At 34.8% G+C, this 18,762-nt stretch overlaps 1 protein-coding gene across 1 annotated transcript in view; it reads right to left on the reverse strand.

Moving 5' to 3' along the window:
- Irsp53 (Insulin receptor substrate 53 kDa) overlaps positions 1-18,762 on the reverse strand; it is a 370,121-nt gene that overhangs the window by 20,361 nt on the left and 330,998 nt on the right. The window contains exons 6-7 of the mRNA XM_076377827.1: positions 314-385; positions 37-240 (exon numbers count right to left, since the gene is read on the reverse strand). Coding sequence (XP_076233942.1) covers positions 37-240; positions 314-385 — 276 coding nt within the window. The remainder of the gene's footprint in view (positions 1-36; positions 241-313; positions 386-18,762) is intronic.

The following is an 18,762-nucleotide window of genomic DNA, read 5'->3' on the forward strand; positions in this document are numbered from 1 at the left end:
CTCGACAACTCTGTTTCTCGCTCTGCATATACCTACATTCTTCAAGCTCTGCTCACAAAAAGCGTCTAGCTTAGACTTTTCTTCCTCGAGGATCTGCATATTCTTCAACTCTTTGTCCATGGCAAGTCCACTCTTGCTGGCGCCCCTCGACTTTTTTCTCTGCTTTTTCATTGTCGCAGCCGCTTTGCTATACGTTTCGGACCTGGTCTTGTGCTGCTGCAGGAACTTCTTCTGTTCGCTCTAAGATAAGCATTATTGCATTATTCAAGGGAGATGAGGATGGTTGATGGGGGGGATTCCGGGAACCACTTACCTGGACGACCTTGGTGTCTTTCTCCAGATTCGTCTCCAGGGGAACTAGTAGGTCCACGTAGAACGCCTTTAGCTGAAAGCAAGCAGAGCCAAGATGTAAGGGAAGCTTAAGACGCTGGAAAATTTTAATGCACGGAAAGTGAATTCGAAGCGAGCTTAGATAATGAGGGACTTTCAGCGTTTCCCAGCCAGGTGCAAGAGTGCCAACGGGCTTCTTCGTTACGTTGCTAGCAAGCTTACGAGCTTGTTGTCTGCCGACTTGCTTTTAAACTGGATTTCACGCTGTAGATATGTTCTGATTACTCGAATCAGCCCTCATCAAATTTAACGCCATGGATTGCGATTCTTGTTGCGCTGGTATTCTCGTTTGAGCCTTTAAGGACCCTTTAGAATACAATTTGCCGAGGTAAGTTGTACGTGAAAGGGAATTAACAGTATTCGTAACTATTACAAACGAGGTGAAATTGTTAGTTAAATCAGACAATATTAAGTATTTAACAGGGTAGATGGTCGAAACAGAATCTGTTCCACGTACTTTAAATTGGAATTGATGAACAATATTTTTATGTATTATCTTGAGTGTAACTAATTTAGAGTTGAATTCAGATTTGAAAGCAGTTTTGGCACCTATACTTTAATTGTAAAACCTGTCTGGCCTTGAGTTACTCTCAAGTTCAGTTTTAATTAATCGTTTCCACAGACATAATGGAACTCTCCGCTCCTCCTACACTCCTATATTTCATGCATACTTTCCTCCGTTCTATTTCCGTAACACGTTTCCCACATCCGTCTCGCATCTTCTGTTCATCCAATTCTCTAGTGACCCTCGGGACCGTTTCTACCACGCAACTGCGCGACGTGCGTGCGTTATAGGATACGCATATCCAAAGCTATTCATGCAGGGAAGGTCCTTGTCTCAGTTCAACGTGCACACAGTATTTCTCCATCCCCGTTTTCTCGCTTTCTTCGCCCCGGCGTGGCGTCGCGACGCGGAGCGAACCCCTCAACGGCCCCCATTTTCAGAAATTACGTCAGACTTCGGTCTCGTCTGTAATGCTCGTGAAAATGTCTCTTTTGCACCGCTCTGCGATCGATGTTTTGCTATTCTTTTGTATTCTTCCTTGCCTGAACTTAATCGCGTGGAAATATGCTGGAAAAGTTTTCTATGTTCGAAGCCGAACGAAAGTAGAATGCTTAGGGTAGATAATAATGTGGAACTGTGATCTATGACAAGTAGAAAGAATTTTATATGCAAAATTAATTACTGATAGGCCTTTTCTTTGTTGATATAATATTGGGGTCAGTAGTCCCTAGGAGGAAACTAGATGACGTTAAACAAACGTTAATTTAATTTTTAAAACAGCAAGCGACCATTGTTAAGATTTTAACAGACGTTACAAAAATAGATATTTTTAACACTCAGATTTATAACACAAAATCATGAAGTCGCTTCCTTGAATTGTCCAGTAACACAACTTCTAACAAGTACAGGTATTCTAGAAATATAGCGAGATCGTAAAATTGGTCAAACGGTCAAATGAACATGTCTGGTGCACTAAACAAGTGAAATGACAGGAATATTGGATGATGAGGGCTTCAGCTTTTTGCAGGATCATGATTTGTGGTTATTATCTGTTTATATGACGTGGCACTTCCACTCTATATGTATTTCTCGTCCAACTGTACATTTTAAATCGAAATATGTTTTTAGTGACTTCTCAAAGTCCATTGGTAGTTTGTCATCTCTAAATATCGATTTCAAGGTTTTTCGTCGCTGCGTAATTTACTCACTCCTGGTTAGTGGAGTGGGTGAATATTCTGCATCTACATATTCGCCAATGAAAATATTCGAAACTTCTGATTTGTCGAAATACATGTAAATATATATTTCTGGTTTATCGAATCAGTATAATCCGCATATTTTTCGTACAAAAACCTTGCAGGTGCTCAGAGTATAAATTTATAATTTCGAGAAATTAATTTAACTCTAAAAATTAGAATAAATAAAGAACAAGATTTGAAAAATTAAAAAATGTAGAAGTTTCAAATATTTGAAAATTTAGTAACTAAAAATTTGAGAAACTGAAGATTCCTGTTTAAAATGCATATTTGGAAATCTGAAAATTTGGAAATTGAAAAATTGTAATTCGCTTGTACTGTAATGTACTTCTACATTATATTTATTTTTTACATTACATTATATTTATGATACAAAAATATGATTTCTTGGACTTCCTCCCTTTTACTTTTACTTCATTTAAATTTAAAGTATCAACAATCCTTTAGTGGTAATGGACATTTCAAATGTAATGGTGTTTCGATATTTGAAAGTAAAGTTTTCTTTATTTTGTTGGCTTTTGAAAGCGGACATACTGTCGCGTATGGAACGCCGGATCGTTAAAAAATCATTACGGTAATTTATTTGCTTCAAAATGCTACCGAGACCGAGCGACAGCAGCACTGACTGATAGAATTTGCTAGGAATTGTTGAAAACTAGAAGAAGATCTGGATCAAAATTATTATACTGAAACACTGCAACGCGAAGCTTTCACAGGGGAACTGTTATTCGAAGCTATACATACATAGTACTATATGTATATACATACATAATACAATTGAACTAACTCTTGAAATCGATATTCTGTCCTTTATAATGATAGTTTATTCTCTTGTTTATTTTTTTTTTTTTTTTTTTTTATATAGTATTTAGAGTCGCATCAACTACAAGGTTATTAGCGACTATATCAATTGTCAGTAAATAATCTGTTTATAATCTATTGGATATCTTGATGTCATTGCAGAAGTTGAGTATGCTTCGTTGAAAGGGTAGTGATGTATGAATATTGTTTATGTTGTCACTTAGACCGTGTTTTCTTCGTTCTTCGTTGTAGTGGGGACATTCTGTGATTATATGGTTTATTGTTAACCTTGTGTTGCAAATATCGCATATAGGAGGAGATTTGTTTTCAAGTAGGTGTACATGTGTTAACTTTGTATGTCCAGATCTAATTCTGGTAATTATAATTTGCTCGGTGCGTTTGAAGTCTGGGTTGGTTTTCAAGTCGTAAAAATTTGGTATTGTCTTGTGAAGAGTACTGATATTAAAGGTTTTCCATGCTGTGTTCCAGCTTTCCTTGAGTAATTGTTGGATGTATTTGTTTACATCAGCTGGTGTGTTACATATAGGTTGATTTTCTGGTTTATCTGTAGTTGCAAATTTTGCAGTAAGGTCAGCTATTTTATTTCCATAGATATTTTTGTGAGACGGGATCCATGCTATCACAATTTCTTTTCCAGATCTTGATAGGTTGTGGTATAATTCTTGAACGTATGTGTTCATTTCAGAGCTGGTATTTGTGTCCTGAGTTTTATTAATTGTAACAAGAGAGTTGGAAAGGATTAAGAATTTGGTTTCGTTAGAGTTGCGTATATGTTGAAGTGCTAATATAAGCGAAAAGGTTTCAGCAGTTTTACTACTATTTATAGGGTCAAGTGTATGTTTAATGTGTTTGCTGTTTGTGATAACACTAGCTCCTGTTCCATATTGATTTTTTGAGCCATCGATGAAGATCTGAGAAAAATGATCATATTTCTGCGTTAATTTTTTAAAAAGACTTCTCCACGCTTCCGAGGATACTTCTTTTTTATTGTTGGATGTGAGTGACGTATCAATATTTGGTTTAATTAGTGTCCATGGTGGAACTTTGTGGGTTCTGTTTTTTTCCATATTTGTTATCTTGTATTTTATTTCGTTACTATATTTATTTATTCTTTGGTAAAAGGTGTTAATATGGTCTCTTAGTGCATATGAGCTGTAGAATTTGAGGTGTACGTCGGAGGAAATAATAGGATTTGTTGAACTAAGAGCTTTTGTTGCATATTTTAGGGATAAATATTTTCTTCTATGTGCTAAGGATGGTTCTCTGGCTTCGATTAGAATACTGCCAATTGAGGTGGTATGGAAGGCTCCCACTGCCATTCTTAGGCTAGTGTTGTGGATTGGGTCAAGTTTTTTTAGGATGACGGATTTAGCTGAATTGTATACTACACATGCGTAATCTAATTTAGATCTGATTATTGCTTTGTATGCTAGCAAAATTACAATTTTATCTGCACCTTGGCTTTTGTACGGGTCATTCCACGCGAAATCGGGCACGTTTCGGAGCAAGTTCTTGTAATTTGCTCAAATTTGAATATGTTGTAGTCTTTAACGACATTTAAACGTGCCCTAAAGTATTTTTCAAAATTTTGAAAATTGTCGATTTTACAGCTGTTTGAAGTTAAGTGCTACCTTTTTTTAAAAAAATTATAGCTATTGAACTAGTAAGCGGATGGAGATGAGCTTTACGGTGCTTATAGAGAAAACATTGAAGTTTGTAAAAAAAATTATTTCATTTAAAAAAACTTGTTTTTTGATCATCTTTTTTGCAATTATTTTAAACAAATGCAGGTTTTTAAGATGATGCGCGATTTTAAAAATCTGAAAAAAAAAGGAGAATATAGTTTGATCCTTCCCCTTGATGGACAAACTTTCAAAAAGATGGACATTTTAAAATTGGCCCTGTGAAAATTGCCGAAAGTTGACGCTGCGTCGAGTCGCACTGCTGTGGCGGGCGCGTCGTCGCTAGGAGCCTACTCGACTCCAGCGGACGAACGTGCGTTATTATTTGGAATCAAGGCGACTTCACCCAACATTACTCTACATTATCTCCGAGCATTTGCAAGGTTCAATGCAATCAATAAATATTGGTAACTCAATCTTCGTCTTATTCTTGAAAACATAAATATAATCTCTTATATCCTAGCTTTCATTTCGAAGATTTTGGTATTAATGCAGAATGGCACTTTTTTGCAACTTCACATGGCAAAAATGAATTAGTAACTATGAAGTAACTATGAAAGGGCTGGATTCAAAGCTCCTTCCGAGACCTTTGACTTTGCCTGGAAGTCACCATGCACGGGCTGATAGGACCCAATTCCGATGCACCCAATTAATAGAATTCTCTGAAACTAATATCATCGAACTTTTCTCGAACTCTGCGATGCAGCCAAGTCCCTACCAGTCTTCCCATAGATTTTTGAATATAAAAGGTTAGACCGAAAGAAATTCGGTGTAGCGGACTCATTTCTACTCCAGTTCGAGTTTAGTACGCGGTATAGACTGGGAGGCAAGATCGAGCATTAGTTCTCCTTCAAGCAGAATCTTAAAGTACAGTACGTAAAGAAAAGTCACTGTAATGTAGTCTTAACGACGCGTCCCGCGCATACCTCTGTGCGTAATCTAGATAGAAAGGACTTATGTTAGTTCCGCGGCACTTGAGTTCATAAACACTTGTATTCCTTTGAGTCAAATTTAAACTCGTAATAATACATATTTTTATAAGGTTTGTTAAATTGGACTTAGTTCAATCAAAACCTTTCCTAAATCCAGTAAGAAACGAACGCGTAACGATCTCACAGTAATTAAATTCGACTCCATCATATTTAATTACTTGCCTTTACCGAAGATTTTTAAACGAATCCGTAACAGGATTTTTTATTGAAGCTCTTCAAATATGTGAAAATTTAAATCTCGCAACTCGTTCAACTGTACAAACCTTTATTTACACTGTTGTGGTTTTTATTTATTAAACTTATTCTTAGTAAAAACAGTCCCTGTTCACGAATCCATAATTCATTGATGTTTAGTAATCTACTCTAAGAGATGTCGATAAAAAACTACAACTCACTAGAAATAATAATTAAAAGTAGTTTTCAAATATTTTTAACTTCAAAATGTTCCCCCTCTGCCGTCTATAATAAAGCTGTTTACAATATTATCTCATTATGAGCTATTTTTTCACTTAAACTGATCCTCTCCTTTGAAAAAACAAATTTAAGTTCCTAGAGTATTAAGTGGGTATTTTTTTACAAGGGTCAAAAAGTAGATTTTTTAAAATTGCATTTCCTTATAGTATAACGTTTCAAAAATGTATTTATAGATTTTAAACCTGAATTTAACGAAATAACAAAGTTACAGCGATTTTAAGAAAGCAATGCATTGCTGAAGCGCTTATCACATTCGGGTCACATGTCACCGGAAGTCGGACACTTTTTAAAGTAACATCTCGGATTTTGTTCAAATTTCGATACGTTGTAGTTCTTAGAGATATTTAAATCTATGCCGAAGGATTTTTCATAATTTTGAAAATGATTGATTTTACAGGTACGCAAAGTATAGTGTTAACTTTTTCAAAAAAAAGTAATAACTTTTGAATCACTATACGCACAAGAATTGGCTTCCGTGAAGTTATAGTGAACATATAAGAGTGCTAAAAAAATTGTTTCAATATAGGCAACATTTTTTTAAAGACTTTTTTTATAATTGTTTTAAGCAAATGAAATTTTTTAGGACTAGACACACATTTAAAAATTTGAAAAAAAATTAAGAATATAGTCCCATTCATTCTTTTTTCGGATATTTTTTTTCAAAAATATGGACATTTGAAAATTGACCAAATGAAAATTAATTGAAGGTGACGCTGCGTCGCATTGAAGCGTACTATGTGCAGCCTGGTCGTATGGCTAGGCGGCTATACCTGCCCTTGTTTTTGAATGAAGCAATGTATACTTGGTCTGTTCTGTACAATCCGATCAGGACCGTTTCTACCCCGGGAAGCTAAATATCGTTGACAACGATACTTCCGCTTTGTGTCGGAGCTCCATGGAAGACCTCTTGAAATTGGTCGAAGTAGATCCTTTTTTATGACTGTGATGGGTTTTCGAGTCGAACGTTTTAAAGGACGCACCACGGGGGACTGTCATAGAAAGAAGCAGTAGGTTATCTTCTAATAAACATGCAAGTATTTATGTATGTTTCTAACCAGATCTTCATGAAAGTGTCAGTAATAGATTCTTTGCGTTTTCCTGATGAAAATGATACCAAACATGATATAATTTTGAATATTTTTAATAAGTGGAATAAAAAGAATAGATACAGTACTGCCTTACATACTGAATAGTATTTTGCCTTGCAAGTTGGTTGTTGTTACCTTTGTCACTTCTTCGAATTGCCTTCTCAAGTGGTGACAAATGTAGGTTCGGCGACACCTACTTAATGCAATCAAACGTAACCTCAATTATTACGTATCACTGTCTCGTTCTATTTCTCTCTTCATTTTACACCGAGACAAAATTTATGGTATAGATCCGCCCTTGCAAATTGGCCAAATTCGGTACAAAGCTGTGATTCGGATACAAGCCACTACGTACTTGATTTCAATTTCATACGATACTAATGCGGTCGATCGTGAACGTTTATACATACTATTATTATAGGCCTTCTGTACCGTGCCTCTAATTTAAAGAAGATTAAAGCATTAATTTTTTGGAAATTATTTAAAACAAGCAAAACCACAAAATTTGCAACTTTCATTGATATTTACAGCATAAATATAAATTTTACACAGTGTCTTCGCAAATAAATTTTTATCTCATATTTAAAAAAGCGGACTTCGACCTTTTTTCTGTTTTAATCATGCGAGTTAGATTTCTGAGAATAAATTTTTCGTGTATTATAAAAGAAATTTTTGCAACATAAAAGTAATAAAAATATGTTTGTATTTGGGATCGTGCATGTTTTCAGCGTCATGTACCATTATTCGTACAGTCGGCCTTAGGTCCTGCAACACGTAGCCGCGTAGTGTGCAACCGCTAGTTGTTCGAGGAGGTAATAATATACAGAGTGTTTCTAAATTCGTGGGAAAACTCGGAGATGTAGGTGGAAGACAAGAAAATAAACCGAAAACTTATCTATCGTAAAATACCGATGTAACCGTGGCTCATCTTCTTCAAGGTCAGTGTCCGGGCTTCGACGAGGCCTCGAGCTTTTAAGGGACTAGGCATCTCTGGACCCAAGTGAGCCTCTGGCGACTCGTAACGCGCGTCGAGAGATACTTCATCGAATAGGAAAGCATACTTTCTAATTGAAAATACTATTGATATTAATTTATCTACGATGAAGGGGTTGCTTTGGCATTTTTAGAAAGTCGAAAATTTTGCTTTCTTATAAAGGGATAGCTTGAACCTTTTTAAATAATATGGAAAAGATTTCACACTACAATATTAAAAATGAAATTCAGTTTGACTGTCCTGTCATTTCTCAAAATGACTGCCGGTAGTCAGCTGATCAATATTGGCTCAGTGATCGACAGAATAGGGACCGTTTACAATAGGAATCGCATTGAAGGACTTGTGTTTATGAGGGTCTTCGCATATGTTCAAAGCCTTTCAAAACAAACACAACTTTCTTAAGATAGCAGACTCCTTGTGTCGTGAGCTGTGTGCGTACGCTAACGCAAGCAAAGAAAGTCATACACGTATACGCGATGAAGAGAGACAAACGGTTTCGCAAATTACACTTTACGTCTCGACACTTGCATAAATGAATTTTTCGCGGGTACAGAACCTACGGGTAGACTTCACCACAGGGTGGTCTGGTCCGTTTAAACTCTAATAAACACTATACGTTGAGAAAAATGTAAAATTACAAACTGTAAGCATGAAACAGACGCTGTTGTAAACTAGCATGATGGCTATCGAAGTGACATTTTTGCAAATATTTTACGATTTAATGGTTTTTTCACTCATAGCACACCAGACCACCCTTCCTTGAATTACTACAATATGGTGCAAATGCGATTTTCCTCAATTTAACACTTCTTGAAGGCGTAAAGCGTAATATTCGTTGGGCACACGTTTCGACAGAAAAATAGTTCAACGATTTGCCGTAGGCTTGGGAATTAACTGCTCTTTTCGGCCGATTGTCGAAACCGACGCCTCCTTCCTCCCACCGCACGTTACCTCTCTCCGCAGCAATCATAGTGCTCGGAAGGCACAGGCGCGTGCCACAAGAATCGCGCGTGGCGCATTGGGGCGAGAACACTTGTATCAATAGATTTTCATATCACCAATGAGGTACTATTGTTAATGTGTTTTTTTTCTGGCGTTAATAGTTCGGAAAATCGCAAAAAAATAAACAGAAAAACACATCAATAATCGTACTTCATAGATGATATGGAAATATGTTGATACAAGTGGCGTCGTCCCAATGCGTTCGTGTCATTCCTGTGACATTCCGAAGACTACGGTTGCCACGGAGAGAGATAAAGCGCGGTGGGAGGAAGAAGGCGTTGGTTTCGACAATAGGCCGAAAAGAGCAGTTAATTCTTAAGCCTAGATTAAACGGTTAAGAAGTGATTGCTTAATTCTTTCTATAACGTCTGCACTGATAGTTAAGTATGCATCAATAATTCTTTGTCGTATATCTCGGACTTAGAGACTTAACATTTTCCTTTCTACATATGTAGGGTAATTCCGGAAGAGATGGTTCTGTGTGTGAGATGAGTCGATCTTATATTTTATCAATATATTCGAATTTTACGCCATTTATTGTGATCTTAATTAATATTGATTACAAGACACAAGAATCATTCCATTTGTTTGGTACAAACCTATAAAAACTGAGAAATTTGGTATGTTATTTCTAATTATTGTATTAAGTATTAATACAATACTTGATTATACATGTTCTGTAAGTTTTCAATTAGTAACGTTTGACTAAAACAAATAATAACTTCATTTCTGTACAATGTGTTAATACAATGTTTAGAGATTATGTTTTAATTATTACGATGAGATATTGTTGACATCATTATGCAATAAACAAGTAAATCATCTATTCCGTACGGTTAAGATAGATGACTCACTTTTTCAGAGGATAGTTGACCTTCCATTAAAATTGCGCATGATGATTAGTAAATGTCTTTGTTCTGTGATAATTAGTAAGTGTTTGTTCTCTTATTGATAAAGGAAGATAAAGAACTAACCCCTATCTTACCCAGTTATTCAAATATAATCGTTAAAACGATTCCAACAATAAACACGCCAGACGTGCTGCTCGATAGAATTAATTCAATTTCCATCGGATTTTCAGCAAAGTAGAAAATCCAAAAAAAATGTGTTCTAATTTTAATATCTTCTGAACAGAAATTAGTATCGTTCTGAACAGAAATTGACTCTCCTCTACTTTCGGCCATTACGTCGGTCGGAATGCGTCATGACAATGCTTTGTCATTATGGATTTTCCTAGCCTGGCATATTCTGGCCTTTAACGTTCAAAATTCTAAATCATAATTATTGTATTATCCACTCTCTCCTTGGAATCGTCGTCGAAAGTCGACGCCGCGGATGTGGGCGTGCGTGCGTCGTGCGTGTGTGTTCTTCTGAAGCCTCGAGAAGGTAAACGCGACCACCTTTGTCGTACGAACTATCGTTACATTTCGATGCTTGAAGTTGCGGGTTTTCATATGTCCGAATAAGTGTGGTCTGAACGCGCAATTAACACCCCATATTGCGAATCGAAGATCTTGTTGTCTACGATGTCTGTTAGAATCATTTGCGAATTACTCATAAATCTCCAGTGCATTTGTATTTCGTACAAATTAGGACTGTTACAAGTGATTACAGGAAAGAGTCTGTAATGCGACGGCATTTCGAAAATCGAAATAAGAACCTTCGATATTCAGTTTTGGAATTCATAAAAACCGTACACCAGCAATGATACCATGCGATGAAGCCACTGAGCGTTTCCCGTAAAGGTTTGAAAACCTATATAAATTGTTACAGCAGGTTTAATAATCACTGATCATTAATAATTCAAAGGAGAATGTTGTATGTGTGCAAAAATTAAGAAATTGGTAAATTGTAGAAGAACTCAGAAAGAGTGCACAAGTGATATATCGAAGTATGAATTGACGAATCGCGAGACGGCTCCCGTGGTGCTACCTCACCTAATTTGCCAGGACTTCTCACTGATTCGGCACGAGTTAAATGTAGTGGTGATCCGCGAAGGATACTACCTATCCTGATTTCCGTAATTGATCACTCTTCGTCGACAAGTCGTGAAGTATATGACAGGAGACCGTGGACTAACTATTTTTTTCTTCATTCTCTCAATCTCTTTAATTTAACAGTTCTTTCTAATAGTTTGTTTCGAGCAGAGATTCACTCAAGGATGTAGTGCATCAGTAGTGAATAGACTTATAGTTCCACGTTAAATTGCGTAAATAGTGCATTTAATCGTTCTAAAGATCCGCGTGTGAGCTCTCTTTCTTTTTCAGTACTAGTAGCATTCAGAGTATAAACCAGGCATTTCGTATTACGACTCTGTATTATTTAGACTTTAGACTTAGATTCGGACACGATTTTGAGACCGTGAGTATATGAGTTTATAAAATATATCTCGGGTGGCCTAGCCATCGCGTAAAAAAGATTGTAAACAACAAGTAGGGTTACGAACTCTGTTCGTAACAGAAATGTAAAAAATAATTCCATGAAGGACATTTCAAGTTTTTAAATTTCTGTAATACTTGTGAAAAAGTTTTGTCGGAACGGAAAAAGGTTTTCTTTTTATTATTTTCAAAATATGTATTTTCTATCTGAGAACAGTCCGGGTGAGATGACCTTCTGCATATATTACAGCTTCTTTATTTTTTCCTTAACCCAAAAATTAGTTTTTATTTATTCATGCACATTCTGGTTCTACCTGTATTTTTCGTTAAAAAAAAACATTTTTGTATTTGTAATAAGTAATAATTATAGTTATTATGTACTGACACACTAAAGAAAAGTGGGTCATCTTGCAAAATTTTAAACAAAATATCGTGTTTTACAAATTGACCTAATTTCAAAAGTGAAATAGTTGATTTCATACGGACACCATTACACTGAGTTATCTGCAGATAGAGAAATCTGCTTTATCGGGTCTGTAAGAGAGACAAACCTGCTTTTAGAAACAGAAAGAGAGATCCGACTGCCTGCACAATCTGACAACGTTGTGGGCAATGCGCATCTGGCGTTGAATCCCTTTCGAGCCAAGCGCCACGCCGGTTGCTCGGCACGCCTCAGGGATCTTTTTCCGAAATACAAACAATAAGTTCTTTAGTCTATAATGTAAGAGCCTAAAATGTGACAATACTGATCGTTCAGAACAACTGTATATAGTTGGCGCTAGATTTAGAAGCAGCGACGTGACAGCGGTCCAAAAATTAAAGGAGAGCACGTTACAACTCGGGTGTGTACGAATGCACAAAACCATGCGGAGATTAGCTTACGGCTTACACTCTGCCTTACGGGTATCTTCTAGACATACGGTCTTTAGTTTATAATTGATTTATATTCGTTTGAGAAGAAAGATGTAGCTTTGTTTATTTAATTAAAATTTTGATTAAATACTTGATTCAAAATCAATTGTTCGGTGAGTGAAGTCTTGCGCTTGCCCTTACAATAATAACCCAATAATTCTGTATCCTAAAAATAGCCTAAAACGACACCTTCAAAGAAGAATATTCCCTTAATTGATCTTATGGCTATAAATGAGTTTCTCACGATTTCTAAATTCTATGTCCAAGTTGTGAGTTCCAAAAAGTTCTCTACTATCTGATCCTAGTTTATAAGGAAGTAATTTCAAATTACTAATGTTACAAATAATTTCAAAGACAAGTTTGCTGCTCTCTCTAAATGCTTAACTAATTGTAAGGCAACTTGTAACTCTACATTTTTCCAAATACAATTTCTTCATAAATTTTGTTAGCACACGTGATTGACGCATTTCATCTGTGTAGAGAATTCTGACGACAACTTGACCGAAAGTTGTATTTTCGACCTATGCACGCGGTTCGTCTTCGTACGTTCGTAATTTAATATGTCTAAATACTTACAAATTAACTTATTTATTCGATAAGTGTTGATAAGTAACCTGACCCATCCTAAGAAATTCATTCCAAACTTGATCCATCGAGCATAATGTAGAGACTCTATGGTTGAACCGCAAAAATATGTAGAAAAAAAAAATTGATGAATATTCTATCTTCTTTTATATGTATCATTGTCGCAAAAGACTAGCCTTTATCGATGGATCAGGTGTTGTCAAGTTAAATGGCACCATTTATTTGTCCGGGACGCTTTGTACGTGCAAGGAAAAAGAGTAGCTTTTGAGATATAGTCCCCATGACGTGTAATTCGTAGCCACGATCAACGACGAGGTAGCGGTGGAAAAAGGAGGAAAGAAGTGGAAAAGGGCGAAAACCTGACTCAATATGTAGTTACCGTCAGAACGGACAAGCGACGTCCCTGGGGAAAAGTCTCCTCGCGATGAAAACTTTCACCCAGTCTTGTCGAGCCTTTTTCCAGTCACGCTGTCGACATAATTCCGTCAGCGAGAACTATGATACTGGTTACTGGATTATTTGCAAATTACTTTGCGCCGACTAATAAGACAGACTTGTCACTTGTGAGTATTCTATCGTTTCCCTTGAAGTTCGAGCTTCGATTGTCTCTTTTTTATTGAATTTTAGTGAAAAGAATTTGTAAGCATCTCATTCATAACGCAAGGACTATACTTTTTGCGATGTATAGTGTTTGTTCAAAAGAACTTTTAGTAAAGTAAAGTTTAGTTTTAGTAAATTGAGAATAGTTTGTTGATACACGAGTGAGTAGTAAATAGGATTGTCGTTAAGAGAGAAAAGAAAAAGGAAAAAGTAAGTTACCTGTCAAACACTGCAAGAAAAAGTCCAATCTTTTATAAATGGCTAAATGTAGTTTTGTCTTCATGAAAAAATATGAAATTTATAAAGTTAAGCATTGTAAACAGATATATGTAAGTTATATAGTTCATTTCGGTTCATTTTTGTTATCTATGGGGTAACATAAAGAAAGTAGGATATAATGTACTACTGTAAGCTTATATATCGCTGATGTATGAAATTCTTTTTACCTAATCAGCAAACAACTGGAGCATATTTCCTTCCCTTCTGAGGAGTTACGTAAATTTCGATCTAGTCGACTGACTTCTAAGAGCATAAAATCAACAAATGGGAAAAGAATAAAATATTAAATATTCTGCACTGCTACGTTTGAATTTTTAAAGATTTTATACAAAATATCTCACCTAAGTTAGCCAATACAATTTTTTTTATCACTGGTGAACAAATTAAAATTTCTTTTATTATGAATAATACAATATCGAGGAAGAAACTTTAAGTTCCTCATTCCTCCTCCTCACGATATTTCATTTATTGTATCTCCTTTTTTCATGTAAGTTTTAAGGTCACCTACAATTTTTTTATATATAACTTTAGATCGTTTTTTATCAACCAGTTAGCAGATAGCGAGGCAAATCCAACTAAAAACAAGTTTTTTTTCAAATGGATGACATGTAATATAATAATTTTGAACTTGAACATACTGTATTTTTATGTGTGAAACGTAAATGTTTCTTTGAATTTTCCAAGTTGCAACCTCCAATAATTGTTACATTCTCACTTATTGTAATTTTGAAAACTTTTCCTTCCTGGAAATGTATTCTCTGTTGTATATGCTCCACTCTTAGAAAATATTGCTTATTTACTGTGCAGAACTAGAAGATGTCATTTGGAAGACATGCAGGTCCGACTGGTTTTACAGTTACATAGTATAATCTCCTTCCTATAAACTATTTTTTTTTTAATCGGAGTGGTCAGCGTGACATAGATGGGACCACGCTGAATCTGCAAAGTACTTCTTTTATTTTATAATAATGCCATCCGTTGTGAATTCTTTCCAGTTCTGCATAATAAATGAAGATTATATTTCACAATACTCCAATCTCCGCGAAAGATATGTAGAATAATGGAAGTTTGGTTCATACAATATTAAAACGTTTCAGATAAAAGGTCCAGGGAAAAAAAGAGTAATGCCAAATTTTAGCATTTCTCAGAAAACAAAAATTTATTTTTCATTATAATGTCGGAATTCTATATTTTCTCATATATAAAAATAAAACAACATTTTAATCTGCATCAATTTCAACTGTTATTCTTAATCTTAAGTAATGTACGTATACAGTAAACTCTACAAAATGGAAACTATTCCATTAATATTGTATGCAAAAAGGAAATGTCAGATAAAAATTTATTTTATTATCAGTTTCTCTTGTAATTTTTTTTGTTTTCAAATCTTCATCGAAAATGCGGTATCATCATTTCGATTGACGTCTTTATGTTTTCGTTTCTTAGCTTTTGGTACATACGTCATCTTCGGAAACTCGAAATGAAATTTTTAAGCTTTTTCTCCACAGAATACGTTTAAAACTTGTAGGCGTTCGAACTATCGGCGACATCCGAAATATTCCCTTTTCTTACATTGTTTTTCTTTAACATTTCTAATTTTTTCACTATACACTCAATTTCTTGTAGTTGTCAAATGTTAGTTTGCAATGTGACATAGCCAGTGATAATAAGCATACACAAAAGCATATGAAAAATTGTCAAACTTAAAATTTGTTAAAATTGCCTGTTTTTCTTATGCAGCCTTTAGATTCTAGATAAATATTTGAAGTCAATGATAAAACTCAGTGTCAGCTGAGAAATTTAATAGTTGGTGCTTTAAGATGACTCTTTGTCCAATAAACGAGACCCTTTACTTTAAATTTTTGATTTGAAAAACTGTACCAGGAGAAAAAAACACCTATAGGTTGAATAGCTTTATGGTTTTAAGCGGATTGCTGAAGGAATAAGGGAAGAAGGGTTTCATGAAAACGACGAAAGGGATAGAGGAGGTGAAGATGAATCCTTCGAGTAGTCTGGCTAGAATTCGAGCAGCTTGCATTACCTTTTGAACCTTTTGAAGCCATTGCGTTTTGTTGAAACGATCGCCGGCAAAAGAGGGGAAGGACCAAAGGACCCTTTCGTGCAGATTAGCGAAGAGTCTAATAGGCCACGGTGAAAGGTCGCAATACAGATGCCTTTCATGCTGTTTTGTGATTATTATGTAACATAATCTACTGCAGATTTTACATCGAATCGTCCTTCACTTTCAAGCTATTTTGATTATTTGTTCATTCGATATTAAGAATATATTACCATAATAGATTCTAAAAAAGGATCTTATTTTTAATAAGACAAGATAGAAAACTAATTATAATAAATGCAGTAAAAGAAAGCTCGACGAACGCAAATTTCAAGATTCACACTTATAATTCACAAAGTAGGTATACTTTAAAAAGTAGGTATAATTTACAAAATAGGTATACCTTGTAAATACTATAAATTAAGTAGGTATATTTTGTAAATTAATAGTAACAAAATAGGTATACTTTGTAAGTATAAATGTTTCCGTATCTGAGCAAAAATTTATTGGACAATTAAAAGACGCGACAGTGTCTTGACGTCAAGTACGTGAATCGATGCTGCCGCATATTTTTTTGACACCAAGTGTATGAGTCGATCGCAGTCGCGTACTTTTTTCCCAAAAAACCGGGCATTCCAAACCTTGGCTGAAACTTATTTTATTGATATCTCGACAAAGCAATATTCTCTAAATTTAAAGGCCCTTTTGTTATTTAAGTCAAATATCAGCTTTTGAATAAGACTAATTTCAATCAAATTGGTCCGTATATAACAGAGATATCGTAATATTGCCTGATGGGTCACATGCAAATTTTAAGATTCTTATTTTTCTTCTTCCACCTTGAAAATTCGTTCAATTTTTCGACGTAATATATGTATATACACGTTATACGTACACATTTCGACAAAAGGAACTAACACATGTTTCGTTCATTGACTCTCGGAGTCATTCGGTGCGGCTCGTTGTCCGTCATATACCCCCGGACTTGGACCCCCGTTTTTTTGGCTAAGTCGCAGTCAGATTATAGCAACAGGTGAGTATTAATAATATGCAAAATACTCAGGGTTACCCGTCAACCGTTTTTATAAAAAATGAGGTTAAACATTTAGTCATTGCTTGAAATCAAGAGAACGAGATATCGAACATAAAGCGGTGTAGCCAAGAGTGTAAGGCATCAGTTTCATAATTCGAGAGGTCTGACAATTCGAATCTCCGTCTAGAGCAGTTTTTCATTTATCTGTTTTCAAACTCATTTTAGGTTTTTCTGCTCTTTATTCATCGATGCCTAGATAAATATCTAAAAATGAAATATAAAGTACCAAACATAATATTTAATGAAACCTATGTTTTCTATTAGTTAGCACATTATTATGCTTACGCTGTACCAGCTATGTTCTATACTGCATTATTTGTACTTATATGCTGTATTATTCACGTTTTATTGCATTACAAGATATTTCGAACCCAAAACATTTGTATCTTGACTTGTACAGTTGACATTTTGCATACTGTGCACATATGTATATAAATTATATATTTATCTTGTATTGTTTCCAGTTTCTGCTTTCATGTATCATTGAGATATACATATACATATATAGAAAAATTAATTTTGTTTTAACAATGCTTTTATTCCATTTATTATTAATAAAGAGATGTACTAATTAATAAGAAACATGGGTTTCATTAAATATTATATTTGGTATTTTATAGTTTATAAATCTTATATATTTATTCATGAATCGATGAATAATGAGAAAAAAACATAATAATGAGTTTGAGAAAAGAAATACAAAAATTGTTCTACACGGAATTTCGAACTGACGACCTTCGGATTTTGAATCTAGAGCCTTCCACTTTCGGTTACACTGTTTCATATTTGACCTTTCGTTCCCTTAGTACTTCAACCAATGAGTGAATGTTTAAAGTCATTTTTTTATAAAAACGGCTGACGAGAAACCTCTAGTATTATGCATATTTTTAATACCTATGCCTATAATCTGACCATGATTTAGCCCAAAAAGCGGAAATCCAGTTAATAATTTTCCTTGTCATTTAAGAGCCGAAATGTCAAACATTAAATCAGTACATACCACTGTATGTACTGTTGAACTGCAACCAAGGCAATCTCAGTCAGAAAATAAGTTAACAAAATTTGAATTGCCACGTGTTTTTATACCATCAAATTATTTCTGACTTATAACCAAATTGGATGTTTTATGAATTTATAGAAAAGCGAACTCAATTGAAAGGCAAAGAATCAATCAGTCTGCTTACTGAATCATAACCTTCCATGTGTCAAATAAGGTAAGTTATCAGAATTTGAAATATCCCGTGATTTTACACCATTACATTATAAATATTTCTTGTTGTAGAAAGAATAACACAATAATTCGGACAACTACCCTTATCATTCAACCTGTATACAGGATTATATTGAATTAAAAAACAGATAGTTATATTTTATATTACGTACAAACAAACAGGAAAGAAACTTTGCTATAAATTCTTTTATTTACAGTTTATAAGAATGTAAATTTGATTTTTTTTATGATTATTTTCCTCCTGTTTCTTCTTTTTCTTCCATCTTGTACTTCTCCAGTGGTATTTAGTATTGGTTAATTTCTTGAGAAAAGTCAAAATATGCGCATTTTAAATTGTAGTGATGGCGACTCCTTGTAATTTATAATAGCAAAATTATATGAGAGAGTTCTCCATGTAAACCGCCTTTGTAAAAAGAAGTG

The sequence above is a fragment of the Calliopsis andreniformis genome, chromosome 5 (assembly GCF_051401765.1).
Source record: "Calliopsis andreniformis isolate RMS-2024a chromosome 5, iyCalAndr_principal, whole genome shotgun sequence".
Taxonomy (NCBI): Eukaryota; Metazoa; Arthropoda; class Insecta; order Hymenoptera; family Andrenidae; genus Calliopsis; species Calliopsis andreniformis.